This window comes from Scomber japonicus, chromosome 6 (assembly GCF_027409825.1).
Source record: "Scomber japonicus isolate fScoJap1 chromosome 6, fScoJap1.pri, whole genome shotgun sequence".
Classification (NCBI taxonomy): Eukaryota; Metazoa; Chordata; class Actinopteri; order Scombriformes; family Scombridae; genus Scomber; species Scomber japonicus.
The window spans coordinates 30,717,422-30,743,632 of NC_070583.1; the positions used below are offsets into that span (position 1 = coordinate 30,717,422).

Below are 26,211 nucleotides of genomic sequence, written 5' to 3' on the forward strand. Positions count from 1 at the left end.
TAGCCTCTGTGTTTTAATAATGTGTCAACGCAGAAACAATTTTATCCAGATTCTAATTAATCATCCGTCCTTATAAGTTGTATTTACTGGAATGTGCCTCTTCTCAGCTTCATCTTGTGTTTTTTGATGAGGTTTTTTGATGTGACGTGTTAATGAGGCCAGATTGTCTGGTGGAAGTCCGTTTTGAGAACAGCTTTCAGCAGCTTATTAGTGAGGAGCCTCCTGACTCAGATGTTTTCAATCTCTCATCATCTTACAGACTATAAGAGACAAGCAAGAAGAAAACACACACACACACACACACACACACACACACACACACACACACACACACACACACACACACACACACACACAATAACCATCTAATATCAATATTGGGGATTTCAGGTGGGAATTCTGCTGCATTTGAAAGAATGTGTACGGAAGAGAAAAGTGAATATGCAAGATACTGTATATCTAAGAGAGAGGGATGGAGAGAGGGAGAGAGAGAGGGAGGTGAGAGCTTTGATGTGTGGGTTTATCTGTGAGGGGAGACATATTTGGGGGTTATTTTGCACTAATTTGAATTAATTCTGGATAACTACACCACACTTTTTCCAGTTCTTATATTTGTATATCTGTAGAAGACATCTGTAGAAAATACAACACAGACGCCAAATACTTCAAATCAATATAACACGCCTCTCTGAGACTAAAATTGCCTAGTTAGGAACTTATAACTCTTCTTTTCCGACATGTCATGTTTGGTTTAGTTTCAGTCCAACCAGTTTTCAATCCAACAATATCTCTGTGATGGTTTGGATGAATAATACGTTTTATCTTGTGCATCAATGATGATTTTGGAAGATAGTATTCAAGTATTTTCTCGAAGACACACACACACACACACACACACACACACACACACACACACACACACGCACACACACACAGTCTCTAGTTTCATGCACAGGCCATAAAATCAAAGCATCAACACTCTGTAGACAGAACAGAATACATAACTCTTCTCTTTCTCTGAGTCAGGGTTTATTGATCTCATTCAATCAGAGGAGAAAAAAGAAAAAGTGAATCTGAAGATTATGTTCCGTACTGCTAACTGGTCACAGATTCAAAAGGTATTAAATACTGTACAGAAGTTGATTTATTGCTCCAAGTTTTGCTCATTTTGTCTTAATCTGTGACAGCAAAGCAACAAATTAAGTAGGATAAGAGGGATGTTTGAACTTTATATGTGAGCTGGGTATTTGGCACTTAAATCTCCTTGCCCTACCCCCTCGGACCAAGCACCGAACTTGGGGGGGACAGAGCCTTCTCCGCTGCTGCCGCCCCCACCCTCTGGAATTCACTCCCCAAACCCATCTGAGACTGTACAGACCCCCATACCTTCAAATCACTCTTAAAAACACACCTTTTTAACCTGTAAACTGTTCTTTTATCATCTTTCCATTTTATGTCTTTTTAACCTTCTACATTGTTTACTCCACTTTGTTCCATATTTTTGGTGTTCTCTGTAAAGCGTCTTTGAGCACTTGTAAAAGCATGTTATAAATAAAATGTATTATTATTATTACATTTATTAATTCTACCTAATATAATATATATAATAATATACAGATGGAAAGTTGTCTGTTAAGAGAGAATACCTATTGACATATTATCACAATGTTCTGTATATTAAAATGATGAAGAAGCTAGGCTGGATAATAGAGAGGGTCAATTTCCACAAAATCAGAACCCCGAAGACCTCAAAACAAAATACAAAGTAAAAGAAGCCTGATAATAAAAAATAAATAAATAAATAAAAATAATAGCTGAGTAGTTATTCACTAAACAACTTTTGCAATATCAAAGCAGTTTCTTCACATTACATCTCAAATCTGAATATGCCATCGGATTGCTCATATAAACCTACAAAAGCACATTTAATTCATGTTAATCTTGTCTAGTCAAAAAGATACACTGAAAAATAGATTTCAGCCTGGCTGTGGTGGCCATGTTGGATTTCTCAATTTTGGGGCATTTTGAGGCATTTTGGGGCATTTTTGATCTTCATATACAGCAGATGTGGATTCAGCACCCCTTAAATACCCCTAGAAATGTTGTATATTATAAATAGTCACAAAATGCCTCCACCACTTTAAATAAGCACATTCCAGAAATTCTGCCTAGACTATAAGATTATATTATAAAACTAAAAACTTAAAAGCTTGTATATTGCTTACAGATGCCCTGTAGCATGACATAAAATAATAACTGATGGTGTTTCAGATCTTTAGCTCAGACAGTGCATCGACTCTAAACATCGATTCAGTTCTCCTGTCAAAGAGTTTAGGGTGTTGTGACAAGCAAAGCAGGCATTTTATGAAAAATCAGTAAACGAGGAAATGTAGGGAGGCCAACTACGCTATCAATCTTTTTCAATACGCTGGCAGCAGCCGTCTGTGCTTAAGTTGGCATTTCTGACAAACAGCTTTATTTCTGACATGCCAATGAGTACTAAGCTGATGGAGCAGAATAAAAAGAGTGCACTTGAATTTCTTTTGTACTCAGTCAGTGTACTAACTCACTCACTGTGTATCTGCATGTAACTGAAGTCTTACATCTTACATCCACCATACACTACTGATAAAACATCACATAAATACTTGGCATACAAACATTAGCAAGAAAAGTATATTTGATTGGTGTCTTCTGTCACTATTGGAGACATCAGCAGAAATAATAAGCAGCTGTTACAAACATCATTATATTTTCCTCACTGCTCCTGTTTCTTTTTGTCAAAGATAAAAGCTGGAAAATTATGCAACAAAACACAACCTCATGCATTTTTCCACTGAGTCTACATCTTCTGATACACAAATTGAGACATTCACAATATATTCATTAAGTTGTCTCACCTAGTAATAACTCTCCATCCGAAATATAGTGAGGTTTCATTTCCTCGCTAATAAGGTCTTGAAATGGAAACTATGAGAGGCTGGTTTTGGGAAGATGGGACTTGATGTAAAAGGAGAGAAGTGAACTATCACTATCCAGATAATGCTGTAATCAAAGCTGGGTAATGTATTTTGTGTGTTGCTTTCACTCCCTGTATACCCTGTGATAAGAGCTCAGTGATGAAGCCATTTGTACTAAATGAGTTCATAAAATATTCATTATCTTACTCAAGGTAATGCTGGCCTGAAGACGCAAAGAATAGCAGAGAGACAGTGTGAGCAAGTGGGACTGAAGGAGGGTGAGAGAGAGAGAGAGAGAGAGAGAGAGAGAGAGAGAGAGAGAGAGAGAGAGAGAGAGAGAGAGAGAGAGAGAGAGAGAGAGAGAGAGAGAGAGAGAGAGAGAGAGAGAGAGAGAGAGAGAGAGAGAGAGAGAGAGAGAGAGAGAGAGAGAGAGAGAGAGAGAGGGGGGGGGTTTGGTGGGAAAACCAAACCCCCCCGCAGATGTCTCTGCAAGCGGAAAAGGTGGAGAGTTGTTGAAGGGGGGTTGAGAAGGACTGTGAAAATGCAATGACAATGCAAAGAAAGAAGGGTGGAGGAGGAGCAAGGAAAAACAGAGGAGTGGAAGACGTGGGAAATCTATGAAAGCAGACACTGTGACATTTCATTACTCAGATTTTAATAGTTGTACTGCTATCACACTTGTGTACTGCGGAGGCCTCTCACAGTGAGCAGAATGCAACAGATCAATGAACAGCAAGGGATTCCTGTGTTTGGTCAATAAGGACGGTCCAATAACTTGATAAATCCCGAGGCCCGCTTAGTTAATTGCACCCTGCTAGATTAGTCTTGCTGATGAGCAGACTGAGCACCACCTGGCGCCGCTTGCATTGAAAATATTTACCAAATAATTAGGCACTCAGCCCAAACAGAGGAAATAAGATGAGCTACTAGTCTAAGGATTCAACATTGAGGACTTTTGGTGTGTTTGCAGTGACTGGACGCTCCACACTAACTATTTGACTGTGTTTGCTAAAGTAGGGTTACATCTAACAGTTATTTTCATTATTGATTCATCTGCAGATTATTCTTTTGTTTAGTCTATGAGTGGTCGGAAAATAGTGACAAGTGTGTGTTGTAATTTTCCACAGCTCAAGGAGATTTATGAAATATCCTGTTTTGTCAGACTATTAGTCCAACACTCGAAGATATTTGGTTTACTGTCTTATATGGGGCGGCTGTGGCTCAGGGGATAGAGCGGTCGATGGCGGTTCGATTCCCGGCTCCTCCAGTCCACATGTCGATGTGTCCTTGGGCAAGATACTTAACCCCGAATTGCTCCCGTTGCTGTGCCAACGGTGTATAAATGAGAATGAATGGTTAAATTCCCCCTGATGAGCAGGTTGGCATGAGTGGTAGCCCCAGTGTATGAATGTGTGTGAATGGGTGAATGACATGTAATGTAAAGCGCTTTGAGTGGGCGTAAAGACTAGAAAGGTGCTATATAAGTACAGTCCATTTACCATTTACCATATGACACATAAAAGCAGCAAATTCTTAAATTTGAGAATTTGGAAGTAGAAAATGTTTGGCAGTTCTGTTAAAAACTTTCTGTCTACCAACTAACATACTCTACTGTATCTTGAAGAAATATTTGTAAACTTGAATCAGAAAAAGTAGTAACAAAAGAAAAGAGGAAACATCCATTCATCTGTGCATGATCTTTGGGACTGGAACGTATCCCAGCATGCACTGGGTGAGAGGCAGGTTAGATCCTAGAAAGGTCTATTACAGAGTAAACCAGACAAACGTGCTGTTATAGGTGTTGGTGTGTATTGTACTGATACCAGTAAGACACAAAACACTGTACAGCAATTCGTAATACTATGAGGAATGATTTTGATGGTAACTATCCTTTTATCTTCTCCTCAACAATCAGGAAAACAATAGATGTAGATAGATAGACATAGATGTACAAGAAATGTGAGATTGTCTCAATTTGATAATCCACTGCATATAAGATAAATGCCTCTGTTGTAAAAGTTGAGCCAGGTTTTTTGCTGTATGAGCCCATTTGTGTTTGTTTTATTTAAAAAGCCCCCTTGAAATGAATGAAGGGGCTTTGTGTTCTTTCACACACTGAAGCTAATCTTGGTCTGAACAGAAAAGAGGAGGAAAAAAAGTTACCAACCTCAGCTTTCCGTATGTTTTCTTTGGTGTCTTCTATCTTCATCTCCAGATCTGCTCTGCCCTGCTCTGTGGGAGGCAGGCCATGGCTCTCACACTCCTCCAGAGACTGACCCCAACACACACACACACACACACACACACACACACACACACACACACACACACACACACATGATCATGAGTCAACCAGAAATAGTATGAGTGTATTTTAAAAACACAAATACAATAAAAAACTGCTGATAATGTGAAATTGTAAGCATGTAAACCAGCAGATGTTTTTGAGTATGTGTGTCCATCTCACTCTCTTGTAGTGTATGATGTTCTTGTGTTCTCGGGCCACTCTGGTCGCCCATTTCCTGGCCTCCTTGTTCAGACTGTGCTCCTCTGTCGTCCCGGTCTCCGACTCCAGCTGACGACTCTAAAATAGACAAACACACACACACACACATACACATACACACAAACACAACAACACAAACATGGGTAAACACACATATATACCCAGCCACACACAGTCACACATACCATCATGGCAGACAAACACACACATACATACACAAGTGCAAAAATAAGTACACTGTCAGCGATAATGGCTCAAGGTGTGTGATATGTAGAAGCTGTTAATTAAGCTTAAGAACGTGTGAGAGAAAGATTGTTTCCTTCTCACATAATTAATACATCGTGTGCTGCAAAGCTGTACAGTTTTTTTTTTCTCTTGGAATGAAATATCTGCTATTAAAACCACATGTGAGAGAGCAGGAGGTGCACTGCGATGTGAGTGAGTGTGAGTTTTCTTTACATACAGTACAAAAAGCCCATATGTGAGCCTGTCAAAGAATCAGCATGGCTTTCCAATTAAACATTCAACATCAATTATAACCATGTGGAAATTCTTCTTCTCCAGAAAGTATATTGTGCTACAGGAAATCAGTCTCTAAATTCTAAGTTGCATTACTCCATGTCTTACCAACCACAGAATCAGCGAGCATTTATTCCTGACATGATGAAATGTGTGTTATTAGGACATAAAAAAAAGGCACTGGTTTAATTAGCTAATTTTCTGACTGTGCCAGGAATATGCACAAAACAAAAAGCTAATTTCCATGCCAATAATCAAAATTATATGGCATGTTAGCATGTGCTTTACATATTTGCTTCGTAAATGAGCAAAATGCAAAGTATTCTGGATGGAAGCAGACAAAAATACAACCAAAAGAAAAAGAAAAAAACCCGCTTAAGCCTCAGGATGTAAATCCATTCAATGTCACTGATGTGTTCACAAACCTGAGTCTGGGGTTCCCATAATCTGATAATAAAAGTGTGTTAGCCAGACTAAAGTACATGCTATTTTAATTGCAAGTTTCCATGCACATCATATCTATTAATTATGTGCTGCTTCAGTAACAAGAGAGCATAAATCTGGCTAAGTATAGGTGTGAAACGAAGAGTATTACACATGTGATTTACTGCTTAATTACATTCAGCCAAGGGAGCATCACAGTGAGGGACTAAAGGCAGGGAGGCAGAAAACTAGATTTGAACAGTGGCTCTAAAACTGACATGTCATGGAGAGAGTTAAGCTAATTTGTGACTTGATAGTTTGCTAAAATTATTGCTATGATGTTAACCGAGTGCGGAGAGTACACAGAGTTTCCTTCAGGTGCTCTAGCAGCTCTCTCTGTATGCTGCAGGGGAAATGTGAATGCTGGTAATGTAAAATCTTTTCCTTGTATGTGACCTTTAAGTGAATGTCTGTGTTTGTTTTCTACATTAGGTAAATTATATTAATGTTCACTGTTTATGTCGCTTAGTCTATAAAACATCAGACGTAACTGCAATGATATGACATGAAATATTTGGCATTTAAATGAACTGTAATGATTAATTGATTAACAAAATAGTGTCTGATTAATTTTCTTTCCATCAAATAATCAATTTATCTAATAATTGATGCAGCTCCATTTCTAAATGCATGCTGGTAAGCCTCTAAAAATAAGTTTGAGAGCACCTTGAAATGTTCTGCTGGTCAGTGTGAAACAGCTGATAGGCGACATTAAGGGACAGCGCAGTGCAGTAGATAACAGCGTAATTCATTTTTTATTCTCAATCATCACAATTATAATGGGGACCTTTATCAGCTATAATCTATATTACTCTGATTACATTAATAAAATAGTTAATTTAACAAATGTGAAAAGAGCATTTATTAAACCAAGGTCACGATGATAAACCATTACCAACTTCTATAATGTGGTTACAGGCATAATTATGGTTGCTATGGTTACGTGAAGTACAGTGCATTGAATTGAGGAGGGTATGAGCGTGGTTCTGTTTGAATGGGAGGTATCATACATACTGTAGTAAAGTATTTTCATCCCTTCACTACAAACACTTCCTCTTTTTTTTATTTTTACTTCAGTATCACGTGTATTTGCCACAGGTTCTCATAGTTTCCCACAAAAAAAAAAAAAAAAAAATTCTCAACAGCTTGCAGAGACATACCGCTGTCCTGACTAATATAATACATCACACTGAACAGCACCTGTATCACAGTTTAGTCAAGGCAGCAGTATTTCCATGTGTGCTTTTTTAATGGCTTTTTAAAAGCAATGGGAGGCTTTGACTCCATGGTGTCTGCACATCCTGCGGTGAAACAGACAGCAGCGCCTTCTGAATGTGACAAATACATAGCCTTGATTCGCTTTTAGTTTTAGTGTTATCTGACGTGCAGCACTTATGCAAGCAAATGTACCGCTATTTTCTGTCTTTTAGGTTTTAGCTTCTTGGAGATGCAGACATTATCATCCTTTTTATTTGGTTGGTATTTGTTTTGTTAACTACAAGAGAAGACCACTAGGCTGTAATATGTTTAATTTACTATCAAAATATTGTGTTTACAATGTCAGCAAATGGTCTCACATAAAATTCAGCCATATTTCCAAGTTTAATATCTGTCTTTTTTACTTCTCTACTTTATACTATCAAAGAAAAACATAAACAAACAAAGAAGAAACAACAAAAGAAGTGCAGTGGATGTCATTCTGCCTTGAATGACTAGAATTTGAACCCATAACACATAAAAAAAATGAACAAATGAACAAAATAAAAATCACACACAGCAAACATTTGACTCATTTCACTACAGAAGGACAATGATAGCATACTGATATTTTAAACAGATGATGCAACAAAGTTACGGCATCTGATGAGTCATCTGGTGCAGAGACTACTCTGCTCACCAACGACAGTGTGACAGCATTAGAGTGCCTTGAACCCACCATCATAACAGCTGTACTCATGTTTTATTATTCACAGAGCAACTAGAAGATGCAGAGTGTATCATTCAGCTTTATCTTAGGCTGTGTTCGAAACCGCATACTACATACTTCTATACTACATACTACATACTTCCATCCTACACACTAAAGGACCAGATAGTAAGCAGACCGTTTACACTGTAGTAAACTACACAATAACCCACAATGCATTTCGTTCCTACCCGAGCTGAAATCATCAGGCTGAAGCGGATTTCATTTTAGCTCTAACTCTGTAAATAAACCACTTTATCCACATTTCTAACCTTTTTAGGAAGAAAGTAAAGTAGCCCTTTAGATCCACAATGTGGCGCTAACTTGTCCAAACAACACCTGTTTAAAGTTTTGTTCCTGCGAATTCGGAGGTAGCCGTAGCGAGTAACGCACTTCCTGTCATTTTCACAAAATAAAACACCCGTTACCTTTTATTATTAAAAAAAACAATAACGATAGAATTGGTGCTTTTATTTTGAAAACAGGAAGCGAACATACCCTCGCTGTAGCTAACTTGAAACCAGCGAGGTGGTGATCTGTGACGTTTGTATTTTGGGTTTTTTTCAGAAGTTGTGTTGCATCTTGGGTAATGTGAGTGTGAGTAGTCAGCTCTTGATGCATACTCTCCATTTCTGGAGACTCTAGTAAACCATCCGGGAACTTCTCACATACTCTAAATCACATACTACGCAGTTGAAACACACTACATACTTCAAATGACGTCAGAGTTAGTAGAGTAGTAGGAAAGTATGCGGCTTCGAACAGACCCAATATCTCTAATAGTGATGGCTTTTTTGTGTCACTGTGTACAGTACTTCATAAAAGTCAAGTGAAATATGATTTTATTAGATATCAAATGAGAAACATGTTAAACTATTGCTGTGCTCAAGCAACGCCTATGATTACACCTAAACATACAGTAAGTCTGAACTACTCACACACACATTATTACATCATGTTTACTTGTATTTATTTATGAAAAGTCATGGTGATGATGTCATAGGTGTCATAGGGTGATTGAGCGTCAGCGTGCAGCAGTCATGGTTAAATTACTGTGGCAAACAAACACAATAAGGACTTAAGATCTTTACAACAGCTTTAACAGTAAGATTAAGTTTACAGGAAAAATCTATCTGGACTGTTATTTGCCAAGATGAACATCCTCTTAAAGCTGCCAAGCCACTGAGAAAACAAACACATCGGAGAGGAAAATGATTTGTTATAAATAAGAAAATATTCATACCCAATAAAATAAACCATAATTAAACAAGCTTTCTTCTTTCTTCTGAGTCTTTCTATGTGCTAATATTTTTACTTGCTCGTAGCCCCCAGTGTGAATATAAAGTTTTTTTTTATGTGGAAATTGGCATATGATTATTAACAGCCACTTCAATTTCTGTTTAGAAAGAGGGATGGGCTGAGACTGTTTGCCAGGGAGGACAGTTTGGATTTAGAGGTAATCCTAGTTCACTTACTGTTTAATGACGGCTGGGAGTCAATCAGGGTTAAGTTATGGAAATGATAATGATGCTACTCCCCATATGTGCACTTCTTATTTAAGCAGTCTATAGGCAGAGTGACACTGACTGTATGTTTTAGCATTATGTTGTCAAGTCAGTGACCTGGCAGTTATTTGGTTATTAGTGTTTTATGAGCTTCTCCTCGTAGAACCTGTTATGAGGACAACAGTTATATAAGATAAGCATAGTATCAGCCTGAGAGCCCCATGTTGCAGACTTACAGCAGTGAAAGATGAGTATGGTTGATAATGAAGTGTTATTTTTGTAAGCACAATAATTTACAACCTTGAATCCTTCGTCAAAATATGTAATCTATTGATCTTAGTTTGATTTATTTCTCAGCATGCATCATACAGATGGAGTGTACCAGATGCACGGCAGGCAGTACATCTAAACACAAACAGCACTATGGTTACCAGTAGTGGAAGAAGATGTTTTTTGTACGGCAACAGCGAAAGCCCTATTTCTAAGTTAGAGAGTTAAGCTGCTTAGTAGTTTGCATATAAACAGTGTGACTCGTGTATTTAACAGTCAATCATAAACCTCAGGCTGTTTGGATTGAGGCATTATTATGATGTCTGGTAATACATGAGTTCCCTGCAGTAAATATTCAATTAAATCTCTTCAGGATAGACGGACATAGACAGACATGAATGGAGGTACATGATCCATGGTTTGAGAGTCAGGAATGAAGATTAGTGTGCTAACAACAGTTAAGACTACCTGTGCCAGGGTCATTCTCATGGCACTGACGGGCGACGGCTCAATGTCCACCAACTGCTGCACCGAGCTCAGAGTCTGGCACACATACACACACACACACACACATACAAGAAGCACCCACGTGCCGACACAACCAAGAGCAGCAGTGCAAGCACACAGACACACAAATACAAGGAGGAGTTAATGGAAAAAAAGTTTAGGGAAAAGTGTTAGCAGAGGTTAAATAGGGTTAGGAAGAAACTGGGAAAGGAATAGCACATCGTTTTACACAGAAATGTTAGAATACCAGAATATGGTTTATTTTTCTAATAGAAAACAGAGTGAGAGAAAATATAGAGAGCAAGATGGAAAGCTAAGACACAAAAAAGCACAAAATGACTCAGACACTGGAGAATAGGATAGCTGCTGCATATAGAGGAATTAGGGGTCAGTGCCCACTGGGAGACATTTCTTCTTTAGCCAGCACTTAACAAGTCCCCAGAGGGGTGAGACAGCATGATTCCCACTGCTGCATGACGATCACAGAGACTCGAACAAATTTGAAATATTTTTACCATTCAGCAGCCACTTGATTTGAAAAGATTTGTAGTCTAGCTCATGTAAATGATGAAGAAGCCAGCGCTACAAAGAGAGTTTCCCAGTGGACACACAACATTTGGCATTAAAATGATTCAAATTAGACTACAGGCAAGCTTCTATCATGCTCTCACTGGGCACTAGTTAACTATATGACTCCGTCCTGAATTGGTAATGTAAAAAAATCTCCAAATGCTGGAAAAAAAAGAGTCAAAAATCTCTCCAGATAGAAAGAATGATCAGGGCTTTGGTTCTCTGATTTCCAGCAAGGAAGGAGGCAAAGCCGCTCGGTCCAAGGCTTCTCTAAAAATGAAGGTACATGAATTCCATTTCAAGGACCCAACAGTCCAAAATGAGCAAAGGAAGTAAGTCACAGGCAGAAAATAGTATTAGAGACAAAAAAAGTAGGACGAGAGAAAAGCCCACATGTGGCAAGACAAGATGCTGATAACTGTGTTTGTGTGTGTGTGTGTGTGTGTATGTGTGAGCCTGCATGCGTGTAGTGTGAACAGGTTCATATACAAACAACACAAGTCCAACAACAAACTACTCTGAGCACGGGAGAACAATGCTGCATGCGTGTGTGAATATGTATACAGTGTCTCACCGTGTCACACTCGCTGGGCTGGAACTGGAAGTCGTGTGCTTTGTGAAACACTGGGTTCTCCTGCATGAACAACTGCTGGTTGAACTCCTGTATTATCTGAGCAGGAGACAGAAGAAGATAAGTTAATCCTGTGTCTGCAGTGCATGCAGGTTTCCTGCTGTGAAAACTTGACAATATTGGAATCCACCGTAAGCGCTGTGAGTCCACGCTGATCAGAGTCTCCGCTCCCCTGTGAAGCAGCAGACTACAAACTTTTTAAGCTGCCTTTCAAGCCTACTAGCGGTGAGTGTTTCATGAGATAGATTTTGGTTTTAACATCTTTAGCATCACATTAATGGCATCAATGTCAGGTCAGGACAGCAGAGGAACGAGTTCCTTGAAGGCACCCTGTGGAGGTTTTATATTGGTGCTATTGTGCTTCTTTTTTTTTTTTTACAAGTAGGAGACTTGGCAACATAAGTAACAATGGGCCAACACAGGGAAGAAAGAAGAAAAATACTAGCAAGCAAACATGAACCTAAACAATTCAATTGGCTTTACACATATTTATGACGCAGGGATGCCCTCAAAACATTTGTTACACCTCAAGAACACAAACAGTTCATTGTGGTGAAAGACACTGACTGTAAACAACCTTTACTTGTTGACATGTAACCTCCACAGGGCAACTTTAAGACAAAGACTACACACTAAAGCTAATACTCCAGGGAAGTGTGCATGCATTCAAATAAGACTGTCTAGCTAACAAGCACATACTGTTGACAAATCTATCATTTTATCTTTGTGAACATTTTTGTTTTGTTGCTTTAGTTGTTCTGTCTTATTGTGTGCCACATTGTCTGTAACACGCTGTGCTTCTGCTTTTGTCTTTTGGTTTTTCTTAGAAATGTCTTATTAGCATTCCAACATAAATCATATTGAAATTGCTTTCCTTTAAATGCTGACTGCTAACAATATGCTCCCAAATGTCAATCCTCGGCATGATTCTTCTACCATGTGACGTCAGGAAAAAATAGCCTGGTGATAAAAAATGAACTCAAAATGTCAAAGTATCCCGTTCATTTCACTCAACACAATGCATACTGCTTTTGCAAAAGCTTGATCATGCTATTGTGTCGAGAAGATTGATGTATATTACCTACAGTGTCAGTTTAGGGTCAAAAAAGCATAAGTACTAACTCATGGCGCTTTTCCACTACACAGTTCCAGCTCGACTCGACTCAGGTTTTTTTACGTTTCCACTAGGGATAGTACCTGGTACCTGGTCCTTTTTTAGTACCTGCTCTGCTGAGGTTCCAAGCGAGCCGAGCCGATACTAAATGTGACATCATCAGACTGCCGGCCACTGATTGGTCAGAAGAGTTGTCGTTGAAAGAGTCATGAGCCGTCCCACACAAGAATCAAACCCGCCATTTTTAAATACCGGCAACAGTGTTACAGCCATACGGCTCAATGTTCTTGCTTTGTGTGTGACAGAAAGCCTCATACAGCAGCAAGTACACCATCGCCTCCATGTCCTCCATTGTTCATGTGTTTGTGTCGCGTATAAATCGAAGTCACGGCAGTTTCGCGGAGCCGTTGCTATGACAACCCCACCCACGTTGAGTAGGTACTTCTTTGTAATGGAAAAGGTCGTTCCTGGAACCGAGCCGGGTCGAGCCGAGTAGTGCTGGAACTTTGTAGTGGAAAAGCGCCAATACTGACCACAGACTATCACCACATGTGACTCACCCTGGTGGATTTGTCCAACAGGAACTGGAAGGTGTTGTGTGTTGCTTGCGAGGCTTCTAGCTCAGTACGGCACAGCGCTACCAGGTAGTCTTTTACATGCTCGTAGATCCTGCCGTCCAAGGCCTAGAGGACAGAGAGAGAGAGAGAGAGAGAGGAAGAAGGGTTACAGGGAAGAATGGATTCATTCCTTGTATTTCCATAATCTTTAACCCTCCTGTTGTCAAATTGACCCCAGCTCTTTTGACTGTTACTTCTTTCCTTCCTTCCTCTTTCTTTAATTTTTCCTTCATTCTTCCCCTCCTTCCCTCTTTCTTTGCTCCCTCCTTCCTTCCTTCCCTCCTTAGTTCCTTCCTCTTTTCCTCCCTCCCTCCTTCCTCATTTCCTTCCTCATTCCTTCCTTCCTTGCACCTTTCCTTCTGTCCTCACTTCCTTCCTTCCTCCTTTCCTTCTCTCCTTACTTCCTTCTTTCCTTCCTCCCTTCCTTCTCTCCTTACTTCCTTCCTCTTTTCCTCCCTCTCTCTTTACTCCTTTCCTTCCTTCCTTCCTTCTTTCCTTCCTTCCTTCCTCCTTTCCTTCTCTCCTTACTTCCATCCTCTTTTCCTCCCTCCCTCCTTACTCCTTTCCTTCCTTCCTTGACTTGAGGACAACAGGAGGGTAACAACAAAGTAGAAAGAAAGAGGGACTCACAGACGAGGGAGAATGACAGAGAGCTGAATAAAGGCAGTAACTAAATAAATTCTTCTAAACTTTACCTTATTTCTAATCGTCAAACAGCCAGCAATCATCCCACCTGAAATACTTTGTAACTAGGTGTAACAATGTTTGTTTCCTTGTTTGTGAGCCTGAGGGAACGCTTAACCTTCAGCAACAGCTTATTTGTTTTTCTGGTGCAGGCAAGTTCTAAACATGAACATCAAAGAAAAAGTTTCAACATTGTTTCTTCTCCCAAACTAGAGTGACGAGTGAATCTTTGCAATGAAACAAGACTGCTTTACATATTTTTAATTTACACAGTCGTCATATATATTTTTGGAAGAGACACGACAACCTCGCACAGCATTTAATCTTCTAATGCATAAATATGAATTCCAATCAAAGTCGTAGCTTTTGCAGTATAATTTGGTAACTTTCCCAATGTATCGACAATCAAACAACACTTAAATTGTTAGCATCACAATAGAGGACAAGTGTCTACATGCTCATAAGTGCACCCACATCTGTGTTTTCATTTATGTTGCCTGATTAAACCTCTTAGGACTGTGTGGGTATGTGTAATCTAAGCTTGATTGGAGTCTTCCCCACACTCCTGTTTCATCCTGCAGGTATAATTTGTTGCACCTGCAGGCTGTATTTCCCTCCCTTCCCCAATTATTTGCAAATTCAGCCGATGTCGTCTTCCTGTGTTCAATCTGATTGAAACATGAAACCGGTCTCCAATGTCCAGCAAGTTTGACAGATGATATTCACTGGCTAGGTAAAGGTTGCTAACTGTTAACAAGCTAAATTTAGATGAACAGGTTTCCCTTATAAACAAGTCTCACATGCAGAGTGCCTGTCAGCAGTAAATCAAACCTTCTCGTTAGCTGTTTTAATTTATAATCGATGAGTGAGTGTATGAGAGTTATGTGTGTATAAGTGAGAGAGAGTGAGTCAAGTAAAATCACTGTGTGACCGCACATTAACGTTAATCATTGCTCTTTGGGTTAACGTTTTATAGATCTATCCTTGGTGCATTCATACAGTATGACCCTTTCTTATAATCATAGCTCTGAAAACTTGGAAGACTCTAGCAAACTAGGCTACTGAATAATGACCTTTTAAATTGAAATACTTTGATATCTGATCAGAAACTCAAATCTACAGGTTTATAATTAGGTTTTAAATATTTTAATTATTGCAAATCTATTAGTGCGGCTGTGCTGAGCATTGAATATCTTGCCTAGCAGGAATATTGTCTGGAACAAAAAGAGGTGTCCAGAAAAGGAAGAAGTTGGATGTCCAGAAAAAAAGTTTATTCAGCATTTGAAGAAGTGAGTTATTAGCTTTATTTTAGGCCTGATTCCATATAACTGAGAGGCCTTGTTGTTACTTGTGTGTAATAGGCTTATCTTTCCACTTGTGTACAGAACTTTATCCTTCCAAAAGCACAGTAAGAGTAAGCATGGTATGGTGTGGATGTTTTGTAAAACTTTTGTTTTTCAAATAGTTTTAGGTATGACACATGAAGTGCCAAAGAAGATGCCTTCAGAGCCTGAAAAGAAGATTCCATGAAAACGCTAAAGCAACAATTGGCCCAAACAAACCCACCGACCTCAACATTTATCCATGTCAAAATTCCACCAGTGGAAGCAAACCAAAACCACACCATTGACTCAGGATGTTGCTATTCAAGACATATCCACCCTAAAGTCAAATCCAGGGGATGGTAGGAGTGGGAATAACTTCTGTTGTATTGAAAAGAGTCTTGAAGCAAATGCAATACATGTTGACAGATCTGTAGGTGCATGACCTGCGCAGACCTTATGGGGAGACCAGGTCTACTTCCTATCTAATTTATGACCAGTCAGAGCCATATCCATATGCCATTTTTATCTGAAAATCAACGGTTACTGTACCAGTCTTCCTACAAAACCAGCCAAGAAATGTGGTCCTGCACTGTAGAGCATCAGTTCTGCTTCCCATTTCAAGATATGAAGGTACATGTTGAGTCAGGAATGAGCAATGTAATGTCTTTTACTCTCTGGACATTAGAGGGCCATCATGAGAGTCTTTCCTACCCTGTAAACACACCACCAACATGCCACTTGAAATGCACCAAGCACTCATAAGATTCTCCCCCTCTTAAATATACACAGGCTCCATATCTTAAGATACTAGAGAGGATGTGGTGGAAGGATACAGAGGAAGAGGATACAGAGCGGGAAGAGAGAGAGAGAGAGAGAGAGAGAGAGAGAGAGAGAGAGAGAGAGTGAGAGAGAGAGAGAGAGAGAGAGAGGGAGAGCATCAGGCACACAACACTCTGGCGTGTACTCTGCAGGAGGCACCGCCCCCCAGCGATATACCAGGTTTTTAGGGAGTCCTTAAATTTAGGTAGCTGAAATCCAGTCTGACTTGACCTTTAAGGCAGAACAGCTTACCTAGTTATCATTCTTACTGGTCCATAGTGTTTTGTGATATCATGTAATTCAATCAATCAATCAATAAATCAATCAATCAATCAGAGTGATTGAAAACACTTTATATTGCTAGTGCTTTATGTTTAAAGGCACAAGGGAATTTGAGTACCACATTCTTGTTATCCATTCAAAAATACCAAATCAATGGAAATTAGATATTTATTTAAATGATACATAATTATAATGAAGTTTAAATATCTGTAAGTAGCAATCACTATATTGTTACACACAAACACAATCACGTCACCCCCCCCCCCCCCCCCCCCCCCCCCGAGCACACATTTTCACGACTTAAAAGGAAGAAATGAATGCAGAAAGAAACAGAGACATTGTTAAAGGCAAGAGTTAAAGGACAAGAAACCGAGCAGATGTTCTCACTTGACAGATGTTATCATGAGAGGTTGAGATGCTCTGATATGAAGACATTTTAATGAAGTGTGTAGTCCAAATGAACAGCCTTTCAATGAGGAGCTACGGGGTGGCACTGCCAAGCTGTAGGCCACACTGCCAAACAGATCAGACAGAGAGGAAAGAGAGAGAGAGTGATAGAATAAGAGAAAGAGAAGCTATTGGAGAGGAGGAGGAGAAGGAGGAGAGGAGGCAAGAGAGGAAGAGTGTGGATTTTAAAGGGTCTAAAAGGTATTAGTGGGTGAGTGGAAGAAAGAGAGAGAGACAGAACAATATGTGTTTGTGTGTGTGTGTGTGTGTGTGTGTGTGTGTGTGTGTGTGTGTGTGTGTGTGTGTGTGTGTAAAGTGTTCTCTGGATAGCGTTCTCACAGCTGCAGGGAAAGGTGAAGGGGTTCAGATTCCAATTCAACAAAACACAGAGACCGCAGACACACACACACACACACACACACACACACACACACACACACTCCAAAATACTCAGACGTGCATACTCTCTTCTGGCCAAAGTACTTTATAAAAGCTCACACTCTCAGGAATCTGCATTCACTCTGGGCTGGCCAGGGGATGTTTTACTGTAGACCAAATCTACAAACACCTACAGTCTTTTTCTTACACTGACACACAAAAACATGCAATTTCATATGTGCATAAACCCCATAAATGTGCACAATCACTCACACACACACACACACACACACACACACACACACACGCACACACACACACAAATATAAAACAATGGGATATTGACAAGGAAATTATGTCATTATGGGTGGGTTGTTGGCTGACTTCTTTCTAAATGTTCCCTTATCATTCTTCTCATTTCCTCCTCCCCCTTTCTTCTTCTCTCTTCCTCCCCTTCTTTCTTTAATCCATTTACGGTAGTGTTGAAACGGAGTGAGTCAGCTTCCACAAAAAGCCCCATATCATAGTCAGTGGGTGTGTATTTTTTGCACGTGTGTTTTGGGTTGAATGACTGCATCAGCCTGAACAATAAGGAACAGCACAGTGTACCAGACAGGGGAGCATAGGTGTGCGTTTAAGTGTGTGTGTGTATGTGCGTGTGTGTGTGTGTGTGTGTGTGTGTGTCTAGCAGGGGATTTCAAAGACGGACAGTAATAATGGCATCGGCTGCCAACAGCAGAGGGAGATGTGGAGCAGTCTGTTCTCCCACTGCCCTTTCACTACAGCTGTCGCATTGACAAGGACAGTAGCACTCAGTGTAAGATCTATGTTATTCCTGCAGCTTCAGTCAGTATTTATGAAGTGAACTTCAGATCGAAACTAAAAGTCTGCTCATCCCTCATCTCCATAAAAAATGTATTATCTTTCAGTCATTCAGTCGAGTCTTTTCATATTCAATTCTTCTATAAAGTTCAACATTTGGGGTAGAAATTTAAAAGTCTCTCAGAAAAATCTAGCTAAATGGAGTTGATACATTTCCACTACCTGTATTTTGTATATATGGTTATGCAATTATTATTTAGCTTCCATTAATGCTGCTTTCTAGACCGTGTCTCTCCATTTAACATAACATGTCCCCGGCTGTGAACTGGTTCATTCTAGTGATGAGGTTTTTGCTTCCTCTTTTGGGAGTGTTGTTATCGCTGACTTTCCAAGACCTGTAAACACTACGAGTGAACCTGCAGAGCAAGGAGACAGAAAAGGATGAGCAGATTGGTCTCCTCTAGCACTGTCCTTTATTCCCCTTGTGTGTTTGCATGCATGTATTTGTGTATGTGCATATTTCCCTGCAGTCTTGTCCTTCTGTCACAAGGAGCTAAGGATGTATTATTCAGAATGGCCTCATAGTATAGATGCTCATGAACGCCTTAGGCAGAGTATGCGAGAGAGAGAGAGAGAGGGAGAAGGGGAAACAGAAAGGAGAGACAGAAACATAGAGGGAAAGGAAAGCTGAAAATAGCGAAGGGAAGAAATTATACTAAGGGGAAAAAGAGGACAGAAATATTTTGCTCAATTAAAAAATGTTCTATCTGAATATATTCAACTTCACTTGTGGACGGACAAACGAAAGAAACATTATAGATGCAAAGTCACCCTGCGTGTATGTGTGTGTGTGTGTGTGTGTGTGTGTATAAACTGCCTAATCAGAGTCAATCCTGAGGCTGATGTCTGCCATCTTAAAGCAAGCACTCCACATGTGGCGTCTGTCTGCATGTAGACGTGTGTGTGTCCGAAAAACATGCTTTTAAACATGTAATTAAAAGGATGACATCATCCTGACTGAGCTGTTTTAAGTCATTAAATACACAGCAGCTGAGGTGTGTCTGTCTGTGTGTGTGTGTGTGTGTGTGTGTGTGTGTGTGTGTGTGTGTGTGTGTGTGTGTGTGTGTGTGTGTGTGTGTGTGTGTTGTGTCTGTCTGTCTGTGTGCATGCCTAATAATTACATTATTACCAGATTAAGATAATGTTCCCCGTATCACAATTGTTGCGGTTTAACTGGATTATCGTTGTTCAGTGAAAGTCAAATCACAGCGAGCTTAAATGATCAGCAGAACTGGATTTTTCTCATCTTGTAAACTACACTGGAGAGTAGAGGAGAGATGTTTTAGCTGAAGTTCTCGCTGCTGTTTTGATTCTGTGCATGAACCAGAAAGGTCGTGTAGTACCAGATGGACCTTTGTGTTACTACAAACAAACAGCAGCATAGCTATCAGGTAAGAAAAGTAATGGGGGGTGGGGGTGGGGGGGGTGATAACAGATTAACTTCTGTGACACAACTTAAACTTCAAGTAACCAAGTAAACATGATTACTTACAGTGATGGAGACATAAGCTAAGATGACTTACAATAGAATAGCTTAATACAGCTGCAAAACCCACATCTGGACCTGGTTGCAGCTTCTTAAATGTGATGATTTAAATGGACTATGGTAAATGACTGTACTTATATAGCGCCTTCCTAGTCTTTACGACCACTCAAAGTGCTTTACATTACATGTCATTCACCCATTCATACACTGATGGCAGGAGCGACCACGCAGGTAGCTATCAGGGGGAGTTCAACCATTCATTCATACAGCAACAGGAACAATTTGGGGTTAAGTGTCTTGCCCAAGGACACATCAACATGAGGACTGGAGGAGCCGGGAATCGAACTTCCAATTGGAGGACGACCGCTCTACCTCCTGAGCCACAGCCGCCCTGATTTATACATCATACAAGATAGTAAAGTGAATTTATTTGGATCTTGGACTGCTGATCAGACTAAACAAGACATCTGAAGACATCACTATCGCCTCTAAGTATTTCTAACCTGTATTTTCCACAGTTTTATAGACATAGCGTAATAGATAAATCAAGAAAAAAATCAACATATTAAAAAAAAAAGTTAGATGCGGCTCTGTCTACATCCCACAACCATATTGACAAAACACAAAGGCATTGGATGATGAATCACAGATAAATCTCTGTACTTTCCCAGCACCTTCCCTCCATATGAAGCTTAGACAGTTCTCAGTGATGCACAGCTGTACATCATATAAGTGTCACATGTGATTATGAAACCCAAAATAGCATCTGATTCATTGCTTATTTCAAACCAAAGTTGAAAAACGCATGCAGCCTTTCCAATTTCCTATCCATGTTAAAAATTATAAACTTTCCCTACGGCTTTTTGATTATTCCTTTTTTACTATTGGTGCAATTCAGTCAACAATTTATAATTTCATGCCTACTGATGATTTGGTGAGAGCAGCACACATCAAGATGGCTCATTTCGCAGAATTTTTTTTTTCAAATAACCGCCTTCGCAAATCATAAATCCAGAGTACTCTATGGTTCTTTGAAGACTCTAAACTGTGAAATCATCATCTTTTTATGCATGATTTTTTTTTCTCCTCATACGACTTCACTGATACTGAAAAGGAGTCTGACTTTGTGCCCTCACAAAAGGAAGACATTTTATCCTAAATTGAGCTTTAATTCAAAGTAGTTCCCCCACTTTGAATTTTTAGAACCCTAAAGATGTAGTCTCCATTCCTGGAAAATCCCTCTGGGTATTATCAGGGGCGTGAGACTCTTAAACTAGAACGTGAAGTGAAAAAAAAAAAAAAGTCCCTGTGGCATTAAACTACTGTTTCAGGGCCTGGTTTCTATTTAGTACAAATTTACTCTTGTACTAAAATATGCAAGTTCATAGAAAGGACTTATGGAGTCTGGATTTTAGGTGGATTCTCTCAAACCCCTTTGCAGTTCTTTATATAAATACCTGTATGCAGTGCAGTAGATCTGTATGGTAGTAGCGGTCGTGGTGAGCGTTGGCAGCAGCTAGTGTTAGCAAGTAGTCGTTCCTGGCTTGTGTTGCCTTGGAGTTACAGTCACTTCTCTTCGCTTTCAACTGAAAAGAAAAAGAGACAACATTACAATAAGGCATTACAATAACAGACTGGAGCCTTAAGGTTTTCAAAGTGGAATGAATTAGTTCCTTTCTTGAGTTTTTGGCTCATTAAAGATTCAACATGATACAACAACACATTTTTTTTTTTTTTTTTTTTTTTTTTGGTGTCATGATTTAATGGAGTCTGCTTTAATACTGTGCCTTAAGAGGGAGCGGCTGTGTTGTTGTTTATGTGTGCATATATGTGTGAAGGGGTCCTCTTACCTTTACACTTGCTTTCTGTAAACTAATTCTTGACTGGAATAGACCCAATTTAGACCTGAAGAACAAAACACAAAACAGAGCAAACAAGGAAATTAATCTTCAACTTCAACTTTATTTATACAGCACTTTAAAACAACCACAGCTGAAACAAAGTGCTATACATAAATAGATAAAACAACACAGGAACATAAAACAATTAAATTAAATTTATCTTGATGAATAATCTTCAACATCTAAAACTGTTGTGTAATTGCCACTGGTATCAAAACTATTTAATTCAATTAATAATTAAAAAGTAATCTCTGCTTGCACATTTCAACAAAAGTGAATATTCTATGTTTCTGGCAACTCTTTTGACTATAATTGTACATTCATTTAGAGTTAAGTGTGTATTGACAATGAATTAAGATATAAAGAAGACAAGGATCCCATTTCATAATAACTCTGATCTCTAACCTCAGATTAAGAGCAGGCATCATAAATTGATCCTGAACAGGCTGGAGCCTAATGGTGATAAATCTCAGCCTGAACCAGCCATCGGGATTTATTGATGGTGACATCAGAAAGCGCTGTCTGAAAAAGTGATGTGTGGTCCGCCTTTTTGTTGTTCAGCTGTGTTTATGTGCACCAATGCAGCCCACATGTATGCACTACAAGTGTGTGTGGATATTGCTTGCCTGTGTGTCTCTGCTGATGTTACCGTGTTAAATGTGCCAAGAGGTGTTAAAGGTGTAAAGTGTGTGTTGTGTATCTGCATTCACAACTATTTCTTCCTGTGTGTTCCTTGCAAACGACTATAACTAATGTCTCACCATTTTTCTCCACTGAAACACACACACACACACACACACACACACACACACACACATTCACATAATGGCGCAGCAGCAGCAATGCAGCAATTCCTTTTGCTTTCTACTGAGTGATGAAGAACAGAAAAGATTCGACTGGCCGATCGATGTGGGCGCTAACCGGAACTGAAAATTCAATGAAGGGAAAATTTGTACTAGCTACTGATACCAAGAGCTAGGAGGTAAAAACATCACTCATCAGCACTGGATCTAATTGTGGTATTGGAAAGTTTAAAAAGTTGAGTTCTCCAGCTCTCTACGAGTCAATGGTTTATTGTATAAGAGTGCTTACCATTTTATGAAAAGCAAACCTGATGAATATTGGTCTGCCTCAAAAGCCACACAGAAAGCATGTTGAAATGTTATCTAAGGGGAAATATTTGAATTTTAAATATCTACATACTTGATTTCAGTTTACTTTATTGGTTTAATGTTGGTTTAAATACTCAACACAACTGCACTAGCCAATTTTACTATTTTTTTAAATTTTGGTCTCTCATTTTGGTCTGTGTTAACTTTTGTTTGAATGTACACACAATACACAAACTGTATGTAATTGATTGCTTCTTTTAGCCTTACTGATAATGTTTCTGCCTCCCACTCTATCTCTCTCTCTCTCTATCTCTCTCTCACACACATACAAAGGCTCTCTCTGTGCAATTAACCAACTTTCTTTTCATGATGTTATTCTTTTTGACAATGGAGACCATCTGTTTAGTCATACGTACATCCCTGCAAACACACACGTACTCGTTGCCGTGGTGAACTTACTTGGCCTCTATATCAGCCTTCTCTCGTACAGCGTGGGCAACCTGCTCAGAGTCGTAGTATTTCTTCTTGGCTTTGGCCAACTCCTTCACCGACTCCTGCAGCTCTGCCTGGATGCCACTCAACTGATCTATGGTCTGTGAAGGGAAAAAAAGGGAAAATAGGAAGACCAAGGTCAGTCACGTTAATTCAAATGTGAGTGAATGGAACGATGTTGCAGGGAGGGATAGAGAACAAAGATTGCTTGAGGAAAATATGACTAACTCCTACTGTCCACGTCTCCACTCACCTTTTTGAGTTGCTGTTCCTTGTAGAGTCTAACAGTCTTAGCAGGCTCTGAAACCTGACTCTTGTAGTTGTCACACACATTGAGCCTGGACTGGCTCACCTGCACTGTACCTTCTAAGTAAGACCTCCACACTGCATACACATTCCTAATTAGAGACAAAAAGCACAATGGCACTGCAGTATTACTATTCTGTAATGCAACCTTCTCCCCATGAGCAGTAAGTTTGAAATTCATGAACCTCTGCAAAATGGCAACGTTTTTACATTCCCTACACCGCTGTGTGGAAGCTACGGAGAGACTGAGAAACACATGACTATATGAGAGCAGGAGGAGGCATCAGTTTGTGTTAAGATGTTTCTGTATTTACTAGAACCAACAAACAAGTTTATTTCATCATTACAGGATTTTTGTCACAACAGGAGTTTCATATTTCAGTGCTGTAAACCATCGAATTTTTTAAAACAAATTCTGGATTCTGATTTTATTTGTGCAGCTGATTTTATGTGCACGCTATTCAGAAAGGCTGAAATAGTGGCCAAAACTAGCTTCTAACTTATTATGGAAAATATGTCTGTATGTTTCAGTCAAACAGACTCAAACACACATGAACCTACCTGTAGTCTGTTCTCTGGTCATCGGGGTTGATTCCAGGCCAGTCCCTCTTTAAATACTGACTGGCTAACTTCTGCAGTGCCTGAAAACACAAAAACAAATACAAGAATGATTAGAGTAACTCCTATTTTCAAATGAAAAGCTGACAAATCACTGGAAAAGATATCTCTTCATCTTAAAAAACAAAACACCCTATTAGCATGAACAATACTGAAGTTTGTGGAGCTGGATTTTGCACAGTTTACTTGTGCTGTGTCCAATTTTTTAAGTAAGTGAGATCATGTCTACTTACAACACATCAAAAGAATGTTTTATTTACTGAATACTGACTTTATTATGTCAGAAAATAATGGGCAAGGTGGAAGCAAGAATAAGACAGCATGGAGCTCCATCGGGTCAAATACCTCCGAGTACATTACTGTGTTCATATTATGACCCTTACTGTTTAGATGGAAAAAATGATGCTGTGTTTAAATAACTTCTATTCAAGTTTGTTCATTGTAATTTCAATCAATTTTAGTTTAGTTTAACAGTAAATTAACTAGTAACTCAGAATGTATTTACATTTTCAGTTTAATGCATCTTATTCACTGACTTAGAACAAAAGATGACCAGTATTTTTTATTTTTTTTTACTTTATTGCCTTAAATGCACATTAACAGGCAATTAATATCACAAAGGAATACAAAAAAAGAAGAAAGAAAACATCTTGAGATTGGGTCTCATCTGTCACACAGAGATAGCACTGTAAAGGGTATAGCACGTATCTTATCTAGTTCTGTACTCCAAAAAAAGGTATATTTTAGATAATATAAAAACAATAATGATAGTAAATGAATAGAGTATAAGTGTATAACAGTCTTAAGCCAGATAGTCAGTAACTGGGGTCCACCTTCTTGTAAAAACAGGTACTTTTAGCTGTAATTGGGCAGTCATATACTCCATCATGTAGACATGTAGACATGACCAGTAATTTAATATGATTTTAACAGATACCATGGCCATAGGTTGAAATATTTTACATTGCAAGACTGTATAAAGACGTTTTTAGAGATGTCTTTATTAGTAGACTAGACTAGACAATAACACACTTCCAACAACTGTACACTTGTGCTGTTTTCATTTTATAGAGCCAAAATCTTGACTTTTGCACTCAGCCAGGAATACTACTATTAAATGAATCTCCTCATCGTCAGCAACCGTGAATCCCCAGTCAGCTCCTGAGAGTACGAGCAGAAACGCGAGGGCTGCAAGAAAAGGATAACCTACATCTTCTTGGACTGGGTCACTGTGTCAGTAGCAGCAACTCGTAGACACTCTTCCCTTGTGTCGCTGTGTATTCGTGTGAATGTAAAGTATATATATACGTGTGGGTGAGTGGGAGAGTAAATTCTTATTAATAAAATAGTTGTTAACAAACTAGAACAATAATTGTAAAGGCCCAATCAGGACACAAAGAGCTTAGGGACACACATTCAAGCAAGCCACATGCTTCAAATCTTCTATCTCTCCCAAATAGAGCTGCATAGACCCTCCTCTGTCGCCCAATCAATAGCTCTCGCCTCTTTCCGTCCTTCATTCTCCAGCTCTAATGCCTACAAATCTCACAGGCTGATATTTCAAATGTATTTTCCCATATCCCCATCCTCTCTCCACTCTCCCTCTCTCTGTCACCAAGCTGTAGGGTTGTCTTTATTTTTCACTCGTTATAAATATTTCAATAAATCACCTTCTATATCTTTCACAGCCTGCTCTTTTTTACCTTTCACAGATGGTGAATGAGGCCATCAAAAACATCAAGCAGTTTGTTCTTTTAGTCCCTGGACCTTAAATTTAGTTCCCTCCAGCTGAAACACAGGTCCGTGTCCTGTGGGAGACGGTGCCCCACTG

The 26,211-nt window shown here is 39.3% G+C and overlaps 1 protein-coding gene across 1 annotated transcript in view; it reads right to left on the reverse strand.

Annotated features, from left to right (window-relative positions):
- Positions 1-26,211, reverse strand: part of LOC128360456 (F-BAR and double SH3 domains protein 2-like) — an 82,538-nt gene that overhangs the window by 15,306 nt on the left and 41,021 nt on the right. The window contains exons 4-12 of the mRNA XM_053320893.1: positions 24,324-24,403; positions 23,710-23,854; positions 23,424-23,557; positions 21,802-21,856; positions 21,409-21,537; positions 13,592-13,714; positions 11,861-11,956; positions 5,428-5,544; positions 5,128-5,232 (exon numbers count right to left, since the gene is read on the reverse strand). Of these exons, the coding sequence (XP_053176868.1) occupies positions 5,128-5,232; positions 5,428-5,544; positions 11,861-11,956; positions 13,592-13,714; positions 21,409-21,537; positions 21,802-21,856; positions 23,424-23,557; positions 23,710-23,854; positions 24,324-24,403 (984 nt within the window). The remainder of the gene's footprint in view (positions 1-5,127; positions 5,233-5,427; positions 5,545-11,860; positions 11,957-13,591; positions 13,715-21,408; positions 21,538-21,801; positions 21,857-23,423; positions 23,558-23,709; positions 23,855-24,323; positions 24,404-26,211) is intronic.